The sequence below is a fragment of the Nycticebus coucang genome, chromosome X, assembly GCF_027406575.1.
Source record: "Nycticebus coucang isolate mNycCou1 chromosome X, mNycCou1.pri, whole genome shotgun sequence".
In the NCBI taxonomy this organism is placed as follows: domain Eukaryota; kingdom Metazoa; phylum Chordata; class Mammalia; order Primates; family Lorisidae; genus Nycticebus; species Nycticebus coucang.
Genome location: NC_069804.1, coordinates 110,498,479 through 110,519,014, shown reverse-complemented (window position 1 = coordinate 110,519,014; position 20,536 = coordinate 110,498,479). Strand labels below are relative to the sequence as shown.

The 20,536-nt window shown below is 37.2% G+C and overlaps 1 protein-coding gene across 3 annotated transcripts in view; it reads left to right on the top strand.

The window, feature by feature from the left end:
- The window catches only part of PCDH19 (protocadherin 19), a 114,477-nt gene that overhangs the window by 5,430 nt on the left and 88,511 nt on the right, over positions 1–20,536 (top strand). For all 3 annotated transcript variants that reach the window (XM_053580911.1, XM_053580910.1, XM_053580909.1), the window contains one exon: positions 568–895. In XM_053580911.1, coding sequence (XP_053436886.1) covers positions 568–895 — 328 coding nt within the window. The remainder of the gene's footprint in view (positions 1–567; positions 896–20,536) is intronic.

Sequence of the window (20,536 nt, the reverse complement as noted above, 5' to 3'; positions counted from 1 at the left end):
AGAGGAGTAGAGGTGACAAGAAATGGTGGGGTCTGATCTACCCTATTCCAAAACTGATCACGTCAGTCACAGAGGAAGCTGATCAAGGGCATTTGCCACGTGGCAAATGCTTGAGGCATTGGCAAGGTTTTTTTTTTAATTTCCCTCTGTCTCTTTTTCCATTAAATTGAGACTTGCTTCTAATTTCACTCAGGAGTTCCTTTGGGTTCCAGGAAAGCTCCAGATTAGAGTATTTTCATGCTTTCTCCCCTATAGGCTCAACTTTCCCTGTCTCCCTATCCCTACTCACTGGCCACTCGCAGTGAAAAAATTCCAAATCCAAAGTATAGAAACTTTTTGAGGGGAGGGTGAGTGGGAGGTTACTATGTTTAATATGAAAACTTTATGGCCCTCAGCTTGTTTTTGCATGTAAAAAGCACAGGGAGAAACCCGATGGATGATGTAATGCACCAGAATAAGGAGCTGGAGCAGAGATGGGGTGCAACCCTCTGGGGTGCTTAATGTTTATTAATCAGTGCATGGTTTGGGAGGGTGTTAGCAATTCATGCTGCCTTTTCTGTCATATAGAATCGCTGAGTACTCCTATGGGCATCAAAAAAAATCAAGCAAGAAGAAAAAAATCAGTAAGAATGACATCCGCCTGGTTCCCCGGGATGTGGAGGAGACAGACAAGATGAACGTTGTCAGCTGCTCCTCCCTGACCTCTTCCCTCAACTATTTCGACTACCATCAGCAGACACTGCCCCTGGGCTGCCGCCGCTCTGAGAGCACTTTCCTGAATGTGGAGAACCAGAATACCCGCAACACCAGTGCCAACCACATCTACCATCACTCTTTCAACAGCCAGGGTCCCCAGCAGCCCGATCTGATTATCAACGGTGTGCCTCTGCCTGAGGTGAGTGCAACTAAGTGGCTCTGTGAGGTCCTTCTAGACTTCCTTCAACTGCTTGCTGGACACCATAGGCTACTAAACTGGCATATTCCCTAGCAGGGGTAGGGAGAACATCTCTGCCTATGCCCATTGGTATATTCAAGGTTTGCTACCAATGCTTCTTGGGGCAAAGGGTAACCCATCCTTTTGGACCTTTGTATAGGGGTGTATTCTGGGAGTGAGAGCCCAAAGGGTCTGAACCCTTGAAATCCCTGTGTAGTGTTCTGGCATAATTCAAGTTTGCTCCACCTGTTGCAAATATGGCATGCTTGACAGCCAGTGGTACCAGCATGCCAGTTGAAGCGGCTAAGAAAGAGTCACCAAGTAGTGTTGAAAATGGATCAAACCCTTTAATGCTTCAGGGCCTATTTCCCAGTGGGAGAGCATTCAGCCTCCTAAAGCCCCCTTTTGCTTTTTCTTTTGTCACACCGCTGTTCTCTAGCATCTTGCTGGGCTGGTTAAAGGGAGGCAAGCAAAAAAGTTAAAAAAAAACGCTTTGCCATTTCTAAGCAGTTCTAGTGCTAATGTTTGACAATTGAGATTGACAATGTCATTAATAATGTCAATTTTTAGTAATTGGCTATGTATTTGAGTTAGCCTTGTTTCTCTTTACAGAGAATGAATATTTTCAAGTGGGAGCATTTTTAAAAACATGATGTTGTTTGATGCTCAGAGTAATAGAGTGATATGTGGATGATGGCAGGTGGGTGGCTGGGTGGAAGTCTATATATAACAGTTTTTAAGTTGATTTCATTTTTCCATGAATTGCCTAAGTCCCTCTTTGGAAATTTGATGCACTGGGAGGTATATGCCCTCTTCCAGCCTACCAATGAAAGGAATGCTGTACGCTTGGAGAGTATATCCACATTTTTCAAAGCACCTTACCAAGCATTGTCTCTTTGATCTTCACAATCAAATATCTTGATAGATTGCTCTTCAGTAGATGATGAAACAGAGATCCAGAAATGCTAAGGAACTTACTCAGACTCACAAAACTGGTCATCAAGAAAGGGAAGACTAAATCTAGGTCCCTTGCAGGTGCTGTTTCAGTGATACCTTCCTGCCTCTGAAATAATTCATTCTGACTATCCAGGCTATGATGATACATAAAATGGCCTCGTAGTACTTGTATCAATTTTGTAGAGCAAAGGGGTCTTAAGACTACTTACATTAATTGCTTCTCTCAGTTTCTGAAAAATAATTCCCACCAGAATTAATGGGACTAAACAGCAATGCTTTTAATAAGCAACTGATGGTATTCTGCCAAGAACAGAAGCACCAATATTTTTAGTCCATAATTCTACAAATAAGGATTTATTGAAATTCAGTATTGAACTCAGTAGACTCAGTTAAAATTATTAATGTCAGTGAATACTACTGAGGCCTGGACCACAAACTACTTTTGGACCACCAATAGTTTAGCAATGGAGAGAGGTAGTGCTGTGTAGTGGAATTAGATGGACTATTATTTTGAATCTCAGGATCACTTCTTGCTATGAAACCTCTTTGACTCTGTTTCCTCATCTACAAAATAGGCACATCTGTCATGCAAGCTTGGTCCAAGGAATATGACTTGTGCAGTGTAAAGTGTTAGACTCATAGGTATCTCCAAAATAGACCTCTTCACTTGAAAATCACTGTTAGAAAATCACTGTTGCATTGGCCTGTACGCCTGAGTATTTCTCCCTAGACACTTATAACCAAAGAGGAATTTAGGCTGGTTCTATGTAGACAAGACCTACAAAGTGGTGTGGTCAGACTATTTATGTTGTTCATTTAAACAATGGAAGTGCAAGATGCCAAGGCTGTGGGTTCAGTTGCCCTCTGTGCTGTTACTTGTGGAGATGGACAAAAGCACTGAATTCTGGGGGCTCGGTGATCATTTATGCAATCAATTCAAGGCACTAGAATTGAGCCCTAGTATCGGAATTACATGAGGGGGAGGAAATGTATGACTATTTTTGCATGGTTTACTTCTTCTTTAAGAAGAATTAAATGAAGTATTACTTCAATTATTTAGAAAAGCCATTTAATGTTTCAGTTCTGATCCTGTCTCTGACTCGCAAAGCCAGATGCTCCCCTTGTTTAACAAAATCACATGGATTTGGTGTGTAGGGCTGGTCAGGGCCAAGTGAGCATGTACTAGACACAGTGAAGTTGTGTGCATTTCTAATATGCAGTTCTGAAGAGTTTAATTGACAATCACATTCAGAAAAGTGAGAAGACCCTTCACGGCTGAGCACAGACCAGACCAATTAATGTGCATCCGTCACAAAGTCCTGGATGGGGAAAATGACACATTTCTTTCATGACAGAGGCCCCTGAATGTAGACTGGGTGGAACACTTAGGTCCAGTGAAATCTATAGAAGAGTAAGGATGGTTAATTTATTATTTCAGCTTATATTTGTTAAGCGCCTACTCTTTGTAAGGCAATGCTTTTGGCTCTGGCATTACAGAGATGAAGAAGACAAGAAATGTACATTCTAGTGGAGGAGGCAAGAAAGTAAATAGGTGATTTTTAATAAGGAGAATAAATGGTACTATAGAGGGCAATGGGACATTCTCTATTGCTAGTCAATAATATCCTGATCTATTTCCTACCTTTTCTTTATATATTCCTCATTAATTAATTAATCCATTTAAGAAAGTAACATTTATTAAGCAATTTTAGCACAGAATTATAAGTGCTATACTGTGTAATTATGCACATATAAGATTCTATAAAACTTCTCTATTAAATCATATTATGTCATATATATATATATATATATTTTTTTTTTTTTTTGCAGTTTTTGGCCAGGGCTGGGTTTGAACCCACCACCTCCGGTATATGGGGCCAACGCCCTACTCCTTTGAGCCACAGGTGCTGCCCTTGTTTTTTATATTACTTTGTTAAAGCTTTCATTTTTTAGAATTTGTTTTTGTTTATTAATTCATCCCTTTAGCATTTATTATAAATTCAGAATGTGCCAAATACTCTGTTGCTTTCTGGAGATATAAAATGATCTTTGACCCCAGGGAGCTTACAGGGGGATAGTCAAGTACACAGATAATTTCAATTCAGGATAATCATAAGGTCTCTTTCCTGAACATATATTACATTCTTATTATCCAGGTTGAAAAGAAAGATCATTACACATTAGGTTCTTCTGCGTGGTTCTCTTGTGACAAATCCTTTCCCTTCATTAGCTGTAGAATCAGTTATAGGTCTTATTCTCAATGGCATTATAGATGAGTCCAGTCAGATTTGTTGTGCTGGCTGTGTGTTGCTTCTACTCATCACATTCTGAAATTTATCGCCAAGGCAAGAGATCAAAGCAGTAGCTATCGTTGAGGTATCCATTATGTGCTTTGCTGTGTGTCAGGGACAATGAAGAGTCCAAATAAGTGTAAGATGTAATTTCTGCCCTCGGAGAGTTTACAGTCTAGCTGAGGAGCTGAGATCACATGTTACTTTTGTACTCCTTAATAATACTCCCTTCTCCTTCCGTGTTAGCTATGATATAATTTATATGTAGATTTGCTGTTGAAGTGTCAAATTTTAATGCTGAATGTTAATTCTCAATGGCATTATAGATGAGTCCAGTCAGACTGTAGAGGGTAACTCTAGCATCAGTGTGCAAACCTAGCCACATCTAAACAAAAGCAAAAAAGAATGCAATTTTGAATGCAGTTACACAGGTAAGGTAAACAGAATGGAACACTAGTCTTAAGAATTGGAACTCAGTTTCTAGTATTGAAGAGATAATACTGTGTAAAATTGTATATAGTCATTTACCTGTCCTCTAATGTTGTTTGAGAAATCAGCTATATGGATTTTGTGCTTTTGTACACAAATTTGAGGAGGCAAAGTGAAGGATGACTTTGCTGTTTACAAAAGACTTTTGTGAACTTAGTGATGTCAGATATCCTTTAAATAGTTTAAATTGAAGGATGAGGTTTGCATTCCTTAGTTCATAGTTTATTTTGTCCATGGACTTAGTTCATATGTAAATGAATAAGAAAATGTGTGTGTGTGTGTGTGTGTGTGTTTGCGTGTTTGTATATGTCTGTGGGGGGAGAAAAGAGTGAAAAAGAGAGGAAAAGAGGTTGAAAATGAAGGAAAATGGAGAAGAAAGTAGGTTTATCTGTTTGCTAAGATTTTACTACAAAATTCCAATTATTTTGTGAGAGTCTTTAGTATGGCAAATAATTTTTCTTCCAATCTTATGGAATGGAGGTGTGCCCATGGAGTGCCTCTGGATTCTGAAAAGTGTTATTTCTTTGTATGTCAGCATTACTGCATTACCTTTTGTGTCAGCGGAGCCCTGGTCATTGTTTGGAGAAGAAAATGCAACTCTTTGTTTTTACTGAGAATGCGGACATCAGTGAGACCTCTTTCTTCCTTCCGGAGGCACGAAGTGGCCAAAACACTTAGTCTCTTTTGTGAGATACTTTTAAATTTCAGTTTTCTGGTATTGAATGTTTCTGAGCTGACAACATTAAGTAAATGACAGTGAGCAAGAACCTCCAGAATTCTAGTCATAGATGCATAAGGATTGAGATTTTAGTTTCAATATTAATCCTGAGTTTTCTCTAGTTTCTATCTTTTGCCAGAGAACTGCAGTATATTGGTATGAGGTATCCCAAGAAGTATGTGTGCAAGGTCTGCTATGGTCACTCATGCAACATCTTTATAAGTAGCAATACAGTGGCAGGGGAAAAGTTTGCAGAACAAGAATGTGTGGGTAGCCAAATTGAATGCTTCCAATTATCCTACATAAAGTCTGAATGCATGGTCATCTTAGTACAAATAATAAAAATAAAACATAGTTAGGGTTTGAAGAAAAATAAAATAAAATAAAATAAAAATCTCAGTAGGCTTTGGTCCCTAAAACAGAGTTTTAAAGTTACAGATTGGCAGTGTCCTTGGCCCAGAAACTCTGGGCTAAGGACAGCCACAAACTTATCAGATGGCAGATTCAGAAATCACCAGAAAATTAATATGTATGATGAGGCTGGTTTGGATAGCATGGAAATGACACAAATCATTACCTCCAGTTAAAACAAACCAGTGAGCAAAACCAAAAAACTTTTGTTTCCTTATTAAAACGGGATCTTGGAATCATTAAAGTCTTATCCTTAAGAGTCAAAAGTAAAGCGCAAGCTGTAGGAGAAAGCAATGAAAAACAACGTAGCTCACATCTTCCAAAGCTTTCTTAAAGAATCCTAAAAAATTATTTAAAAATCAAGGTCTCCATTTCTAACAGCAGTAATTCTAGGGCCACCCACTACCTACATTGTATGGTACGACCTGACCTGTGGCATATCAAGGTGAGGCAGCCTGTTTCCCAGGGGCATCAGCTTGCTAGATGTGCTCCAGAATAAACTGTTCCTGTGTCGTCTCCATGCAACTGCCTCAGAACTGAGTTAGTTTACATTAGTATTTGTTAATTTATTATTATCATTCCTTATTGGCAATTAACTGGTTACCTTAGAGATCACCTCTCTCCCCATACACCTTCGCTAAAGTTGAGCTCAGCCAGAGTGCTTGCTAATGATCCTGAGATTTCTCTCCCTAGGGGGCGGGAGGTAGGACATTTTCCAGAGAGCCTCTAAGGCTTTGGAATTCCTCTTATCAGAAGACCACTTGTTTTGGATCTCGGTGGCCCCACCTTATTTTTCTCTGATTGTTGGACTTATAAGGTGGGAGGAGCTGTAGACTGCTCCCTCCCTAACCTTGCCGCAGTCTGTGCTGTGGCTCGTGAATATATTGCACCTTATAGGCTGAAGCTAGGGGTTTAGGGGATTGCTTATGAGGAATGAGAGGACTAAAAAAGGATGAAGTCACCTCCTAGCAAAGCTGTAGTCTTTCAATTATGGCACTGCAGTGGATCTGAGGTATCTGGAGTTTCAGATGTTGACCCTTCTGTATGTGTATCTCAGCTTCCAGGATGTAGGGGAGGCCAAGATTTGCTGGTCGAGTGTCTTAGGTGTCAGCAAATGAAGCCATTTGTACAGGAGGTCTGTGTGGAGCAGCCATTTTCCCTCACTGAGAAGAGGCTTGATTTCTTGATGTGTGACTGGCTGGCCTTAAATGTGAGCCTCATTTGCTTTGAACAATTGAGAGGCTTGAAGTGAAAGTCCCAGAGGATCAGTTGTTTGCAGAGGGAAATGCTCTTCAAGTTACATTTCCTATTGGCTGTTGTGTAATAACTTGGTTTTTGTGTGGGCTGCATAGTGGGGTCACTCAGTTTCTAGTGGGTATATCCAGGCTGCTAGCGCCTCTCTGTGTCTCCTTGGGGAAATGATGAGGAGAGTCGTGGAGCTGTGGGTACAGCAGCTCTGACAGTTCCAGGAATTTGGGCTCCCATGCAGAAACTTTATTTTCTAGCATTCAGCATTTTGTTCAAAAATATTGGTTAGGACCACACAGCTGCACAGCATTTCTAGATGAGGTGTTGGAAAGAGATCAGTATTTCCACTCTACAATTATGAAAATGAAGCTATAGAAAAGGCAAATGACTTGCCCAGGCACATGATATCTATGGGCAAACTAGACTCCACTTGCTTCACACTATTTCCTCTGGTACAGCTTCTAAGTCCTTTCTGTCACATAACAGAAAACCTCATTGTGTTCTTCAGGAGGACCTGCTGCTATGCCTTTGATGGTAGCTGAATTCTTGAAAAAACTATAAAGCCAGAGAGTGCACATTGTGCACATTAGACTCCACATTAACCACAATAGTGGTGTTCTGTATTTAACAAACTTTGTGGTGGATCCTTTCATAAAGGAAAAAAAAATCCTGGTATAATATGAATAATCAACTCCTAACCAGTTCCCTTTGTAACTCTGTATGTTTACACATCTTATTTGCTTAAAATGAAATTCTTCACTTTGACAAGATTGACAAAACATTTGACAGGTGGGCTAATTCATTATTCCTTGATGGCTGATATCTAGTCCTTGGATCCCCACTGGTTATCTTTTCTGCTTGAATTTACTAGATTTAAAAAGTTGCAATTATGTAACATTTAAAATAAACAGAGTCTGGAAAAGACAGATACATGTGATTGAGATTCACCAAATGTTAACATTTCATATATGCTCCAGATCTTATAAAATTAAATGAAATGTTACAGCTATCCCCTTCCCATCTTGTTTCTTTCCCTTCACTCTTTGTAAGCTTATGACCGAAAGAACAGAAATCCACCACAAATGTTTTTTTTGTTTTTTTGTTTTGTTTTGTTTTTAGACAGAGTCTCACTTTGCTGCCCTTGGTACCTGGCATCATAGCTCACAGCAACCTCAAACTCTTGGGCTCAAGGGATTCTCTTGCCCCAGCCTCCCAAGTAGCTAGGATTACAGGTGCCTGCCACAATGCCTGGCTATTTTTAGAGACAGGTCTTGCTCTTATTCAGGCTGTTCTGGAACCGGTGAGCTCAGGCAATCCACCCACCTGGGCCTCCCAGAGTGCTAGGATTACAGGTGTGAGCCACCACGCAGGGCTCTTTTTTTTTCACCTCTTGAATTTGTTCCTGAAAAGAAATGGCTCCTTCCTTTGCTGTGCTAAGTCCTGAAAGCTCCCCATGTGTATAAGGGTTTCTTGCAGGGGTCCTCAAACTGCCGCCAGCGGGCCACATGAGGCAGTGTGATTGTATTTGTTCCCGTTTTGTTTTTTTACTTCAAAATAAGATATGTGCAGTGTGCATAGGAATTTGTTCATAGTTTTTTTTTTTTTTTTTTTTTTTTTTTAACTATAGTCCGGCCCTCCAACAGTCTGAGGGACAGTTTGAGGATGCCTGATAGAGCCTGAGAACTACTTTGGAGAAGGAAAGAGTTCTCCTTGACTTTCCTTTAAATTCAGCCTTTGGGGAGGGAGAAAAAAATATTTTTCAGAATGAAATGTAAAAAAAAAAAAATGAGAGAGAAAGTGAAATAGATAGATTGACAGATAGGCGGGTGTTAAGAGGAGCTACCTTGAGGATTTTGAGCAAAGCATTTGGGATTGAAGCAGGCAAGAAGCTCTGTGTCAAGCCTGTGTTCTCCTTGAGCTCAGTGTTCATGGATGAGCACCAGGACTTCTTAATGTCAGATGCTTAAGCACTGCCTTGATATGCATGGTCTTCTGATGCTCCATTAAGTCTCTGAGTGCCAGGGTGGCCAGTTTTCAGTTTCTCCCACTGGGCCCCATCTGGCCGCTGTTCTGTGGCAAGCTGCTCTCCTTCACTGCCACCAGCACTGGCCTTGGCGGTCTCTGCTTTCTGGATTATTTTTGCTCCTAAATCTGATTTCCAGAGCATGAAGGGCACCTCTTCTCAGATTGTGTAGTTTGCTTTTCTGAACAAAATTGATTCTGTGTAACCTGGCAGGAAGAAAAGTTCAATCCAAAGGCCAGAATCCTCTTTAGGGAAGTAGGGGGGTGTTTGTGTATGTGCGCACGTGCATGTGTGCATGTGTGTGTGTTTGAGAGAGGGAGAGAGAGATGGACAGGGAGTGAGAGCGAGAGAGCTGGGGAAACAAACATCTGTTTCTTTTACTCACTTTATCTGCTTTGTGATGAGAGCCTTTACTAGCTAGGCTGATCATGTACATGTCTATGATCTTAGGTCCTCTGACCCTCCCTTCTCCCCCCCACACCACTGTTTGCCTCCTTGAGGAAATGCTCATAAGGCTAGCAGTCACAGCAGGGTATGATCCCCCCAAATATGAGGTCAGGGTACCCTAATTTGATATAGTCTAATGATATATCTCTCAGGGACTACTTTTAATTGAGAGCTCAGAGTAGGAAGCAGCCAAATAATCCTTGCTGTGCATACAACCCAGCTTTAAAAATACCTCGTAATGGAGCAGCGCCTGTGGGTCAGTGAGTAGGGCGCTGGCCCCATATACTGAGGGTGGTGGGTAAACTGCAACAAAAAAATTGCCAGGCATTGTGGCGGGTGCCTGTAGTCCCAGATACTACAGAGTCTGAGGCAAGAGAATAGCCTAAGCCCAAGAGCTGGAGGTTGCTGTGAGCTGTGACAGCACAGCACTCTACTGAGGGGGATAAAGTGAGACTCTGTCTCTAAAACAAACAAAAACAAAAACAAACAAAAAAACCTTATAGTGCATATTTCCAATTTCTTGCAAATGACTTTCTGAGCATTGATTTCTCCTTTTGTCTCTTTTGGGAATAATTCTGTTTCAAACTTCCCTCCTCTTCTTTAATTCACTTAGCCCGAGGAAGTCTGGTTTGGGCTTCCTATGTGTACAGACAGTTGGCTATAAAATCGTATCTTTTTTAAGTGAGAAGCATAAGTAGGGGAGACTATGTCAGACTGCATTTAGTGGGATTGGCTTAACCTTTAAGCAACTTTTTATGACTAAAAACGTCTGTAATCTGGCGTTCATATTTGAAACTTGACACGCTTGATGGAGGCAGGACTCTGAACACGCAGGGACAAGCAGCGGTACCTGGCTATCAGCAATGATGAACGGCTTGTTGGATTTCCTCCTCTGTGCTGCCAGACACAGAGGCCATGGTAAGGGTACAATTGCACTGCCCTTTTAAGACTGGAATTTACTATGAGATTGTTGTACTGATCGTTTCTTTAACTAGTGCATTTCCATTTTTTCAAATTTAGACTTTCGAGTAATGGTGTATGCTAATGGTAATGTTTGTTCCTAAGAGTTTATGGGAGAGAGAACAATGGCATTAGTATTAATTTTTTTATAGTGGGATTTTGCCTGATTTTTTACTTGAAAAACAATTTATGATAGTTATTCTTGTCTAAAAATGAACCTCAAATACTACATGTGAAACACCAATTTTCTGTGTGACTTGTGAGCTTGCTAATGGCGTGTGTCCTTATACCTTTCAGTTGCTCCCTCTAATTTTGTATCCAATTCTTTAGAAATGGAGAAAGGGATGTGCTTTGTTGCGGTAAAACATATAATAAGGAAATACCTAAAATAGGAAGAAAGATAAACTGCCTTTGCACAAACTATACATTGTGTAGTGGTGCGATGGAGCAAATCTTTTAAAACTGGTAAGCTCTACATACCATGGCACTGCACATTGTTGGAATAACATCTGGAGGCTCAGTCTTTGCACATTTGATCATCAGTTACCTTCAAGAGGAGATCATGGCAGACGAAGAAAAATTCATAAAGGTTTTTGGTTCTGCATGGTGTCATATTTGGAGGTATGGGATCAAAATATGTGTGTGACACTTCCAGTACTTTGCTCTCCTCACTCTTTGATCCCAGCAGACTCCATTAGGACAGTTTTTTGTAATATGTAAGTGACACTTTGAGTTGCCATGTCACCAAATATAACACTCGAGAAATCTGAAAAACAGATGGAACAATTCAAAACCTCATAAAAGAGAAGCTTGAGTTCATTGAAACCTGTTATGACTAAGGAAATCATCATCCAAGACATTGAGAATTATGAAAAATCTCAGCAAATGGTGAACTACACCAAACCTGGAACAATATGTGAGGAGATTGGAGCAAGGCATCTCCATGTTCTCTTCCAGCACTGAGTGTAATTCTGTGAATTTTTGCGGTGTTGGTTTGAAGGGCTTTATATAACTGCCTGCATTAAAGTTTCAGGGGTGTCCAACTTTTTTTTCCTCTGCTGCACGTTGGAAGAATAAAGAGTTATCTGTGTCACATGTTAAACACACAAACGTGAATGAAAGCTGATGAGCAAAGAAAGAAAAAATAATGAAAGGTCTGTGCATACTTTTCATGATATCTGACACTACAGATAAGCAAAACAAGTCCTCACAAAATCGGCAGGTGTCCTGTGGGCCACAGGTTGGAGACCCCCCTAGACGTCTATATGATGAGAGTGACTGCTCTGTAGGTTGTATTGGGATTTAGCTGTGTCAAGTGATAACAATAGGTACAGTCCTTTAGTTTTTAAATGAAGGCCACAAATTCCATGTATAATCTAGGTCGTGAGCGTGCCTGTGAAAACTTAGTAGCATCCCCTTTCAAAAAAAAAGGCAGCAAAGACTACACTTAACCTTAGTTCAGTTCATCTCAACTTATTCTAAGGATAAATAGGGAAGCAGTCCTCTTGCCTGGCAAACTAAACCTGGCAGGAGAACACAAATTCACTTAAATATAAATTATGTTGATTATCACACTACCTAAAAATTCACAGAACTGGAAGTCACCAAGATCTCCTTTTTAAGTTGGTATTCTTGAGAACTGTTTTGTGTATCATGATGAATTATCTAACCTTTCATACAGTGGAAGGCCAACATTATGGAAATAAGCAGCTTTTTATTCCATTCTAAGGTCAGTCTAACCAAATTATGCAACTTCTAATGTAATTGCTTGAAGCTTCCACCTCAATTTTTTTTTTTAATTTTAATACCTTGCAACAGAGAGAAATGTTTAGCTACTATTCATGCTTAACAGTATATTTCAATGATTGTCATTCTCTTTGTAGGATTTATTGGCACGAGGAGTAGTTCACCATGGCTCTGCTTATTTTGCCCTTTGTTATAGATTATCAGCAAAGAGCCAGAATTCAATAAAAAATGTATTTTTTGCTGTTGTTGTTATTTTTAAGTTCAGGATGTTGGCGGCTGAGTGAGCCCTGCGGAATCGATATACACAGGGTACCTGAGATTTTTCTTGAGAGCAAAAAATAAAGTAAATTTTCTTTTAAACTAGTTTTTATTCCAGAATTATTAAATCCAGTGCAAGTTGGAGGCTGATGGATTACATTCAGCAGGATTTGGGACACTCCCTGTAACAAGGCAATCTTTTCTTTCAGGAATACAACTGCTACTTCAGGGGAAGAGGAAGTTAGTGGGGGCACCCTTGGGGAGCTCTGTTCTACCCCAAGCTCCCTAAAAAATAATTTTTCTCTGAGGTACTTGAGGGTAGGGCCAACTCTGTGCAATTTCTTTTGGACAGTGTTGTTTATTAAGTATCTTAAAATTTTTTTCAATAGATTTAAGGGGTACAAGTGGTTTTTGCTACATGCATTAATTGTATAATGCTTTTAGTGTACCTACTCCCAGAATAGTGTATGTTGTACTAAATGGGTAGATTTCATATCTTTTGCTACTGATCTTTGCCCTTCAAGCGCACTACGGTTAAAGGGCATTTATTTATTCTAAGTAAAACCTAGCCCTCTATAATTTACCTACAGACTTTAGTGAGTGGACTAATTGCTTGTTAGGCTCTTTTCAAAAGAATTATTTTGGCTTAAAACTATCCACCCATTCATTCATTCACAAAATATTTTTAGTTTATACTTTATTGATAGCCCTGTATTTAGCCCAAAGAGATACAGTATATACTGTAAAGTATAAGCAGTACCTACTCTCATAGCTTATACTGTCACTGAGGACACAAGATGAAAGTTAAACATATTTTCTTTTTTTTTTCCTTTTTTTTTTTTTATTGTTGGAGATTCATTGAGGGTACAATAAGCCAGGTTACACTGATTGCAATTGTTAGGTAAAGTCCCTCTTGCAATCATGTCTTGCCCCCATAAAGTGTGACACACACCAAGGTCCCACCCCCCTCCCTCCTTCCCTCTTTCTGTTTCCCCCCCCAACCATAATTGTCATTAATTGTCCTCATATCAAAATTGAGTACATAGGATTCATGCTTCTCCATTCTTGTGATGCTTTACTAAGAATACATATTTTCTTTAAACCAATGAGGAAAACAAGGATTATTCACTGAGCGGTAGTATAATTAGTTAACAATTAGAATATGATTTTCTTTACCACTATATGACAAAAATAAATTCCACAAAAATTAGAGTTAAAGATGAAAATTCAAATAATGCAATTATTAGAAGAAACCATACATAAATATCTAATTTTGAAATTGAAAACTTCAGAAGCATAAAAGCAGTGGAAATGAGCACAAAGAAAAATATCAACACCTATGACTATATAAAATTTAGAAATGTCTATATGTCCAAAACTATCATAGCTAAATTATAAAAATAAACCATAAGCTGGGAAAGTATTTAAACTTTATATCACAGACAAAAAGTTATCTTTATTTATTTATTTTGCTTTTCAGCTTTATTGAGGACATAACTGACAAGTGGAAATTGTATATATTTGAAGTATACAACTGGATATTTTTTATATACATATATGTTATGAAATTATTACCACTGTCAAGATAATTAACATATCCAACTTCTCATAGATATCTTTTATGGTGAGACCTACTCTCTTAGAGAATTTCAGAAATATAATACAGTATTGGTAACTATAATCACCATGTTATGTATTACATCTCTAGAACTTGTTTGCATAAATGAAACTTTGTACCCTTTGACCAATATCTTCCCATTCCACTCTGCTTTTATGAAGAACTTATGCTTGTTAATTCAATAATGAATTCTACAAATATTTATAGAGTTCTTACTACATGTTAGTCACTATTCAAGGTTCTGGGAGGGATATAACAGTGAGCAAAATAAAGTCCTTGTCCCCATTGATGTCCCCAAGATGTCCCCATCTTTTACGGACAGAGACAAATAATAAATATATAAAATGTTAGTGAATGTGTGAATGTTGCTTTAGGCAGGTCAGGGAAGACATTTCAGATAAGAGGATATTTAAGCAATACACTTTTATAAAAAGAGCTCTTACCAATCAATAAAAAGACAAACACCAGGGTGGCACCTGAGCTCAGTGAGCAGGGCGCTGGCCCCATATACCGAGGGTGGTGGGTTCAAACCTGGACCCGGCCAAACTGCAACAAAAAAATAGCTGGGCGTTGTGGAGGGTGCCTGTCCCAGCTACTCGGGATGCTGAGGCAAGAGAATCACCTAAGCCCAAGAGCTGGAGGTTGCTGTGAGCTGTGATGTCATGGCATTCTACCAAGGATGACAAAGTGAGACTCTGTCTCTAAAAATAAATAAATAAATAAAATAAATAAAAAGAAAAAAAAACAAACACCAAAATATAAAAAAGTGTTACAATGGACACAGACTGGCAATTCATAAAGAAGCTCTACAAACAGCCAATAGACACATGAAAATATTTCAATCCTAGTGACTGGATAATAGCAATGGAATACTATTATTAATCTTTAATTGCATAAACTAGGTATACTTGTAACTAAAAGAGTCAAGCAATACAGGAGGGGTAAAGTCTCTGCAATCCTCTCCTCACTAATTTGTCACCTCTGGGGAATCACAAGCAACAACTTGACATGTAAGATTCCTTTTTAAGTGATCAAATTAGGAAAGATTTTTAAAAAAAATCCAGTGATGGCAAAAGTGTGGTTATGCTACACTGCTGCAGGGTGCATAATTGATAGAATTTCATATAATCTTTCTTAGGGGAAATTGGGCAATACACATTAAAATCCCTAAAATATTAATTATTTCTACTTCTGGAATTTATCCTAATGAAATAATTTTAAGTCTGCATAGAAATTCATATACAAAGGTGTTAATATCAGTATAATTTATAAAGATAAGATGCTGGAAACATCTTAAATATCATTAATATGTGAAAGGCTAACTATATTATGATATCTACATATTCTAGAGTACTATGAAGCTGTTAAAATACTATTTTGGTGACTATTTAATGACACAGGAAAATGCTCATGGTATACCACATACATTTGTTGAAAAAAATCAGAAAACCGAATAGCACATATAGATTAATTCCAATTATTTAAATTATATTATAGACATAGAAAAAAAGATTGGAAGTAAAATTACCAAAGCATTAATAGGTATCTCAGGTTGTAGGAAATCAGGTGATTTTTTATTTTTTAAATAGTGCAATTTTGAAATTTCCCCAATTCTATACACTGAATATGTATTATTTTGAGATCAGAAATCCAATTATTTAAAAAAGTTAAGTATATATTATGCAGTATATATTAAGGGCCAAACAGTTGGCATAGACAGTTACATAAATTATTCCGAGGAAGGAAAGACCAAACATGTATTTTTATTTTCATTTCTCAATCAGATCATGCCAATTTTTCTTCTTATTTTTCCTTTCTTGGAGGTCTCTTTCAGATGATAACAGGCATGAAGGTTTACATTTAAAAATAACCCTTTTATTTACACTTTACCTTTTAAATGTGAGGAATCGTTATGAAAAACATTGTTTCCTCCTTCATTCCTGCCCATATGTATACTCTTGTAAAAGTAGATTTATCTCACCAGTGTTAGACATCTGGTTTACACATTTTATTTTTAGGATGAGGGGTTTTAAAATAGTAACATTTAACTCTTAACCTATACAGATATTTAGTATAATAAAAAAGATATAGGCCTTATCTAAGAGCCACTTCTGGAAAAATGGCCAATATGTAGGGTGGGGGAACCTTTTAAATATTCTCCATTATTTGATTTATGTACCTGCTCTTTGGCTCTGAGGCATATTGCTTGAACATGATAGCCTCAATAATCTTGAACAAAAGAAGACAGCGTTAATGAGTTGGTGGTCACTGAGATGGTGAAGATTTCAAATTCAACCTTGACGAAATGCACTGTTTATTTTCTCTTTTTTCAGCAAAACAGAATGGGTTCAATCCTTTTGAGAAAAGAAAAATTATTTGATTGCTTTATCATCTAGTAGCCTAGTTTTGAGCAGTATAAGTACAAAAAACCCAATATCCTTTGGGACACTTCTTTAATTGATGTCTCTATAAACTTCTCACATATTAAATACTACACTAAAGTGCAAATGTTCAATTGAGTAGACCTGTGTAGACACCAGAACTATTTAGATATTGTAAAGAAAATTCTCATGGAAAGAACACCCACACAGATGCTTTGTCCCCTTCCCCCCCCGTAGCTAATAGATGAGAACTCTGTGAAACATCACTGTGATTGTGGATGAAGTGTTTGCCTGCTACAGGAAAACATCTGTGGCCTAATTCCATATTCTGTCTGTCCCTTGGATAAATGGAGAGTATGGCCTTCAGTAGGACTATATTTCTTACATGTGCAACCATTTAACTAGATGAGTTTAGATTTTAGATTTCATGTTATAACATGGAGAATTGGGTGGAAACAAATAACTATTGCTTTTTCATGTATGAAAAAAGAGACTAAAAATCCCTCCCAATCTTTTTTTATTTTGGTTCCTTAATGTGAAAGTCTTTATTTAAAGAAATAATGAGAACATTTGAAACTTGATTATAAAGCAACATAAAAGATTCACATTTTCCCTTCGTATGGCTTAAAGATGAGATTGTTTGGATTAGAAAGGAATTTTCAGGAAATTAAAATATTTATTGCTTTTAAGCCAGGATTTGGAAGAAGTTAATGTCATAAAGCAGAGTGTTCTAGTTGAAAAAAATTATGTAATACTATGTAAATTCATATCAGCACAGAAATGAATAGAAAACTCCAGAAGCCAATAAGAAGATTGGAAAGCAAGGAATTTATTTACTGAATTCTGATTTCATTTACACTTGCCAGTCAGTAAGGGTTTGGGACTGGCTGTGTGTGAGGAAGGCCCTACTAAATACATGTAGCTTTGCAGAATGTGTGAAGGCCTGATTCTGAATTTGCTTATGGGTTCTGGATAAGCCAAAAGGCCTTAAAGTAACCCTCTCCTTCCTTCCCATGGCTGCTATTGCCTAGGACCCAATGACAGAATTGATGGGATATTGTAGCCGAGTTGTTCTTGTTTACCACTGCCAATGTGTAGAATATTGAGCCAGGTAGGTAGCGACAGATACACAGAAGCCCCCTGCAACAATGATAATCTCAACAGATTGATTTTTTAAGACACATCTATTAATGTCATGACCGAGTAAATATAGTGTAGTATCCTGGATTTTTACTTGACGATTATTGAGAAGTCTGTTGCTCTCTGGGGGTTCGTTCTAGTTTTTATTGGATACTCATTATAAAATCTATTCTTTCCATTGTGAAAAAAATATTTTCACAATGTGTAGAAATGTTCAAAAAGTTGGAAAATCATCCATACTTCTGTTATTCTGATTTAACCATCATTAACTTTTTGTTCAGTACATGACATTAAATAAGTGCTCAATAAATGTTTGTTGAATTAATGAAAAAAACTTCCAAAGATTAATGTCTTAAAATTTTAGTTTAGAGCATTCTTTTATTAAATCTTTACATTATGCCATAACATTTTTTCTATGTCATTAGAAAATATTTATAAGCAAACATTTTTAATGGCTGAATTGTATTCTAGAAATTCTACAGAGTTTACTTCTTACTCTAATAGTCTCTAATGTTGAACTTTGAGGTTATTTACATTTTTGCCTTATATAAATAACACTATTATGGGTATCCTCATATGTAAACCTTGTGCTCTCTGATTGTTTCCTTAGGACAAATTATCTAGAAGTGAACTTGTTTTATCTGAGAGTTTATACATTTAAAAGTTCTGAGAAGTATTTTCCCCATATAAGTTATACACATGTGCACTCCCACCAACAGTGTATAAAAGCCCATTTCACTGTACTCACAAAGTGTTATTACGATTTTAAATGTTACCATCAGTCTGGCATAGCTGTGGGAAAGAGGTCATCTTATTCGTTGTTGGTGGGAGTATAAATTGGTACCAGTTCCACAGAGGGCAATTTGACAACATCACTCAAAATTACTAACACATGTACCCTCTGACCCAACAATTCTACTTTTAGGGAATTCATCTTCCAGATATGCTTGACTACATGAAAAGTGACGTATTTATAAGATTCTTCATTGATGTGTTGCTTAAAATTGCAAAAATGGAAACAATGCGTATGTGCAGCAGTAGGAAGTTTTTTTGTATACTGATATTGAAAGATCTCTAAATATATGGTTAACTATTAAATAAATAACAGAAAAATTTAGGAAAGCATGTAGGGACCACTATCATTTTTGTGAAAAAAGGAGGGGAAAAGAAGATATACATTTATTGGTTTATATATACCTGAAATAGTATGAAAAGATAAATAAGAAACTAATTAGAATGGGTACCTGTTCGAAAAATGGCAAAGGAGACGATAGGGGATAGGGTAGAGGGTAGGAGGGAGAATTATTAATTTCATAGGTGGAAATGGGTATCTAATTTTAGTTTTAATTTGCATTTCTTTGATTACTAATGTATATGTTAATTTTTTTGTTTCGCTTGTTGCAAAGATTTTTTTTTTGTTGTATGACTTTTAATTACATTTATGTTTATTGTTCATTTACAGTGTTTTGGAATCATTACGTGGAAAACTTTATCAGTTTTTTAATCTGTAATTTCCTCTGTTGCTTTTAAGCTATGAAACGTTCAATCCAGGGATTATATGTATGACATTTCTTCCAGTATCTTTATGAATTAATTTTTTCATTAAATTTTTAACTCATTAAGAAATTTATTTTGGCATATGCTTGGAGGTAACCATGTAAAAGATATTTTTTCTATATCTAATTGGTTGACTAATTGGTTGACTTTGTGCTGTTTATTGTTTGCTTTTCCCCTCACTGCAATCTGATGCTTCTGAAAAACATCAAATACTAAGTTTTTATAAAGATTAAGGACTTTCCTGAATTATTTATCTCTTTTTCACTGATCTGTTTTTCTAATCTTGTACAAATGCCACACAGATTAATTTTTGATGCTTTATAATAGATTTTAATAAGTGGTAGGGTTAGTTTCTCACCATTCTTTGTCTTTTAAAAATATTTTAGCTTTTCTGTTTATTATTTCAGATGAACGTTGGAATCATGTTAAGTGTCACAAATGACTATGTTGGAACTTTGATTGGAAATGTGCCGGACTGATAAATTTTATCTAGGAATATGATATATTTTTATTTAGTCACATTGCATTCTATTTTCATTAGTACATTTATATAGTTATTCTTACATTTCTCATTAAGGTTATTTCTGGTTATTTAAATAGTTTTGCAGTTATTTTGGGTGGGCTTCCCCACCCCCATTACATTGTCTAACTGGACAAAGCTGTTAGATTATGAAGGAGAGCTCCTGACTTTTGAAACTGTATTTTGTAGAAGCTCTTCTTGTTTTCTGAGATACAGCTTGTCACTTGGGTGTTTGTGTAAGAGTTATTTTGATTTATAGCATCTTTGTTTTTAGAAGTTAGAGTCAGTATCCCAGTGACTTTAAGGAAATTACTTCCTCTCTGTGCCTTAGCTTCCTTATCCATAAAATAAAAACAATGCTACCTACTTCATAGATTTTTGTGAGGATTCAATGTGAGTATTCAAGCACCTGACACATAATAAGCTTTCAATAAATCTTACATAGCTATTATTGTTAAGGATGTCTTTTTGCCTGAGAAAACATGTAATTTATACTTGTCAATCTGGAAGGAGGGAATCAGAGTCTTACGGCCCCTAGCAATGTACTATAGAGGGCAACATAATCATGTTTTGAAATTAAGGAGAACTTCTGTTTGCCTCTATTTTGTTATTGCAAATAAATTCGACCCCAGTGCACTTTTCTGCTTTTAGTAACACAAAGTCCTTTCTACATGACAACATTTATTGTTTTTATTAGTGGCTCCTTCAAGGTTTCTCATTGTTTTTTACTGTGACACCCATCCCTAGTTCCACTGTGAAGTTGGAGGGATCCTACATGAATCAGTGTTAGCTAGATGTGTTGAAGAGAAAGCCAAAAGCCCTTCTCTGATGTTATCCT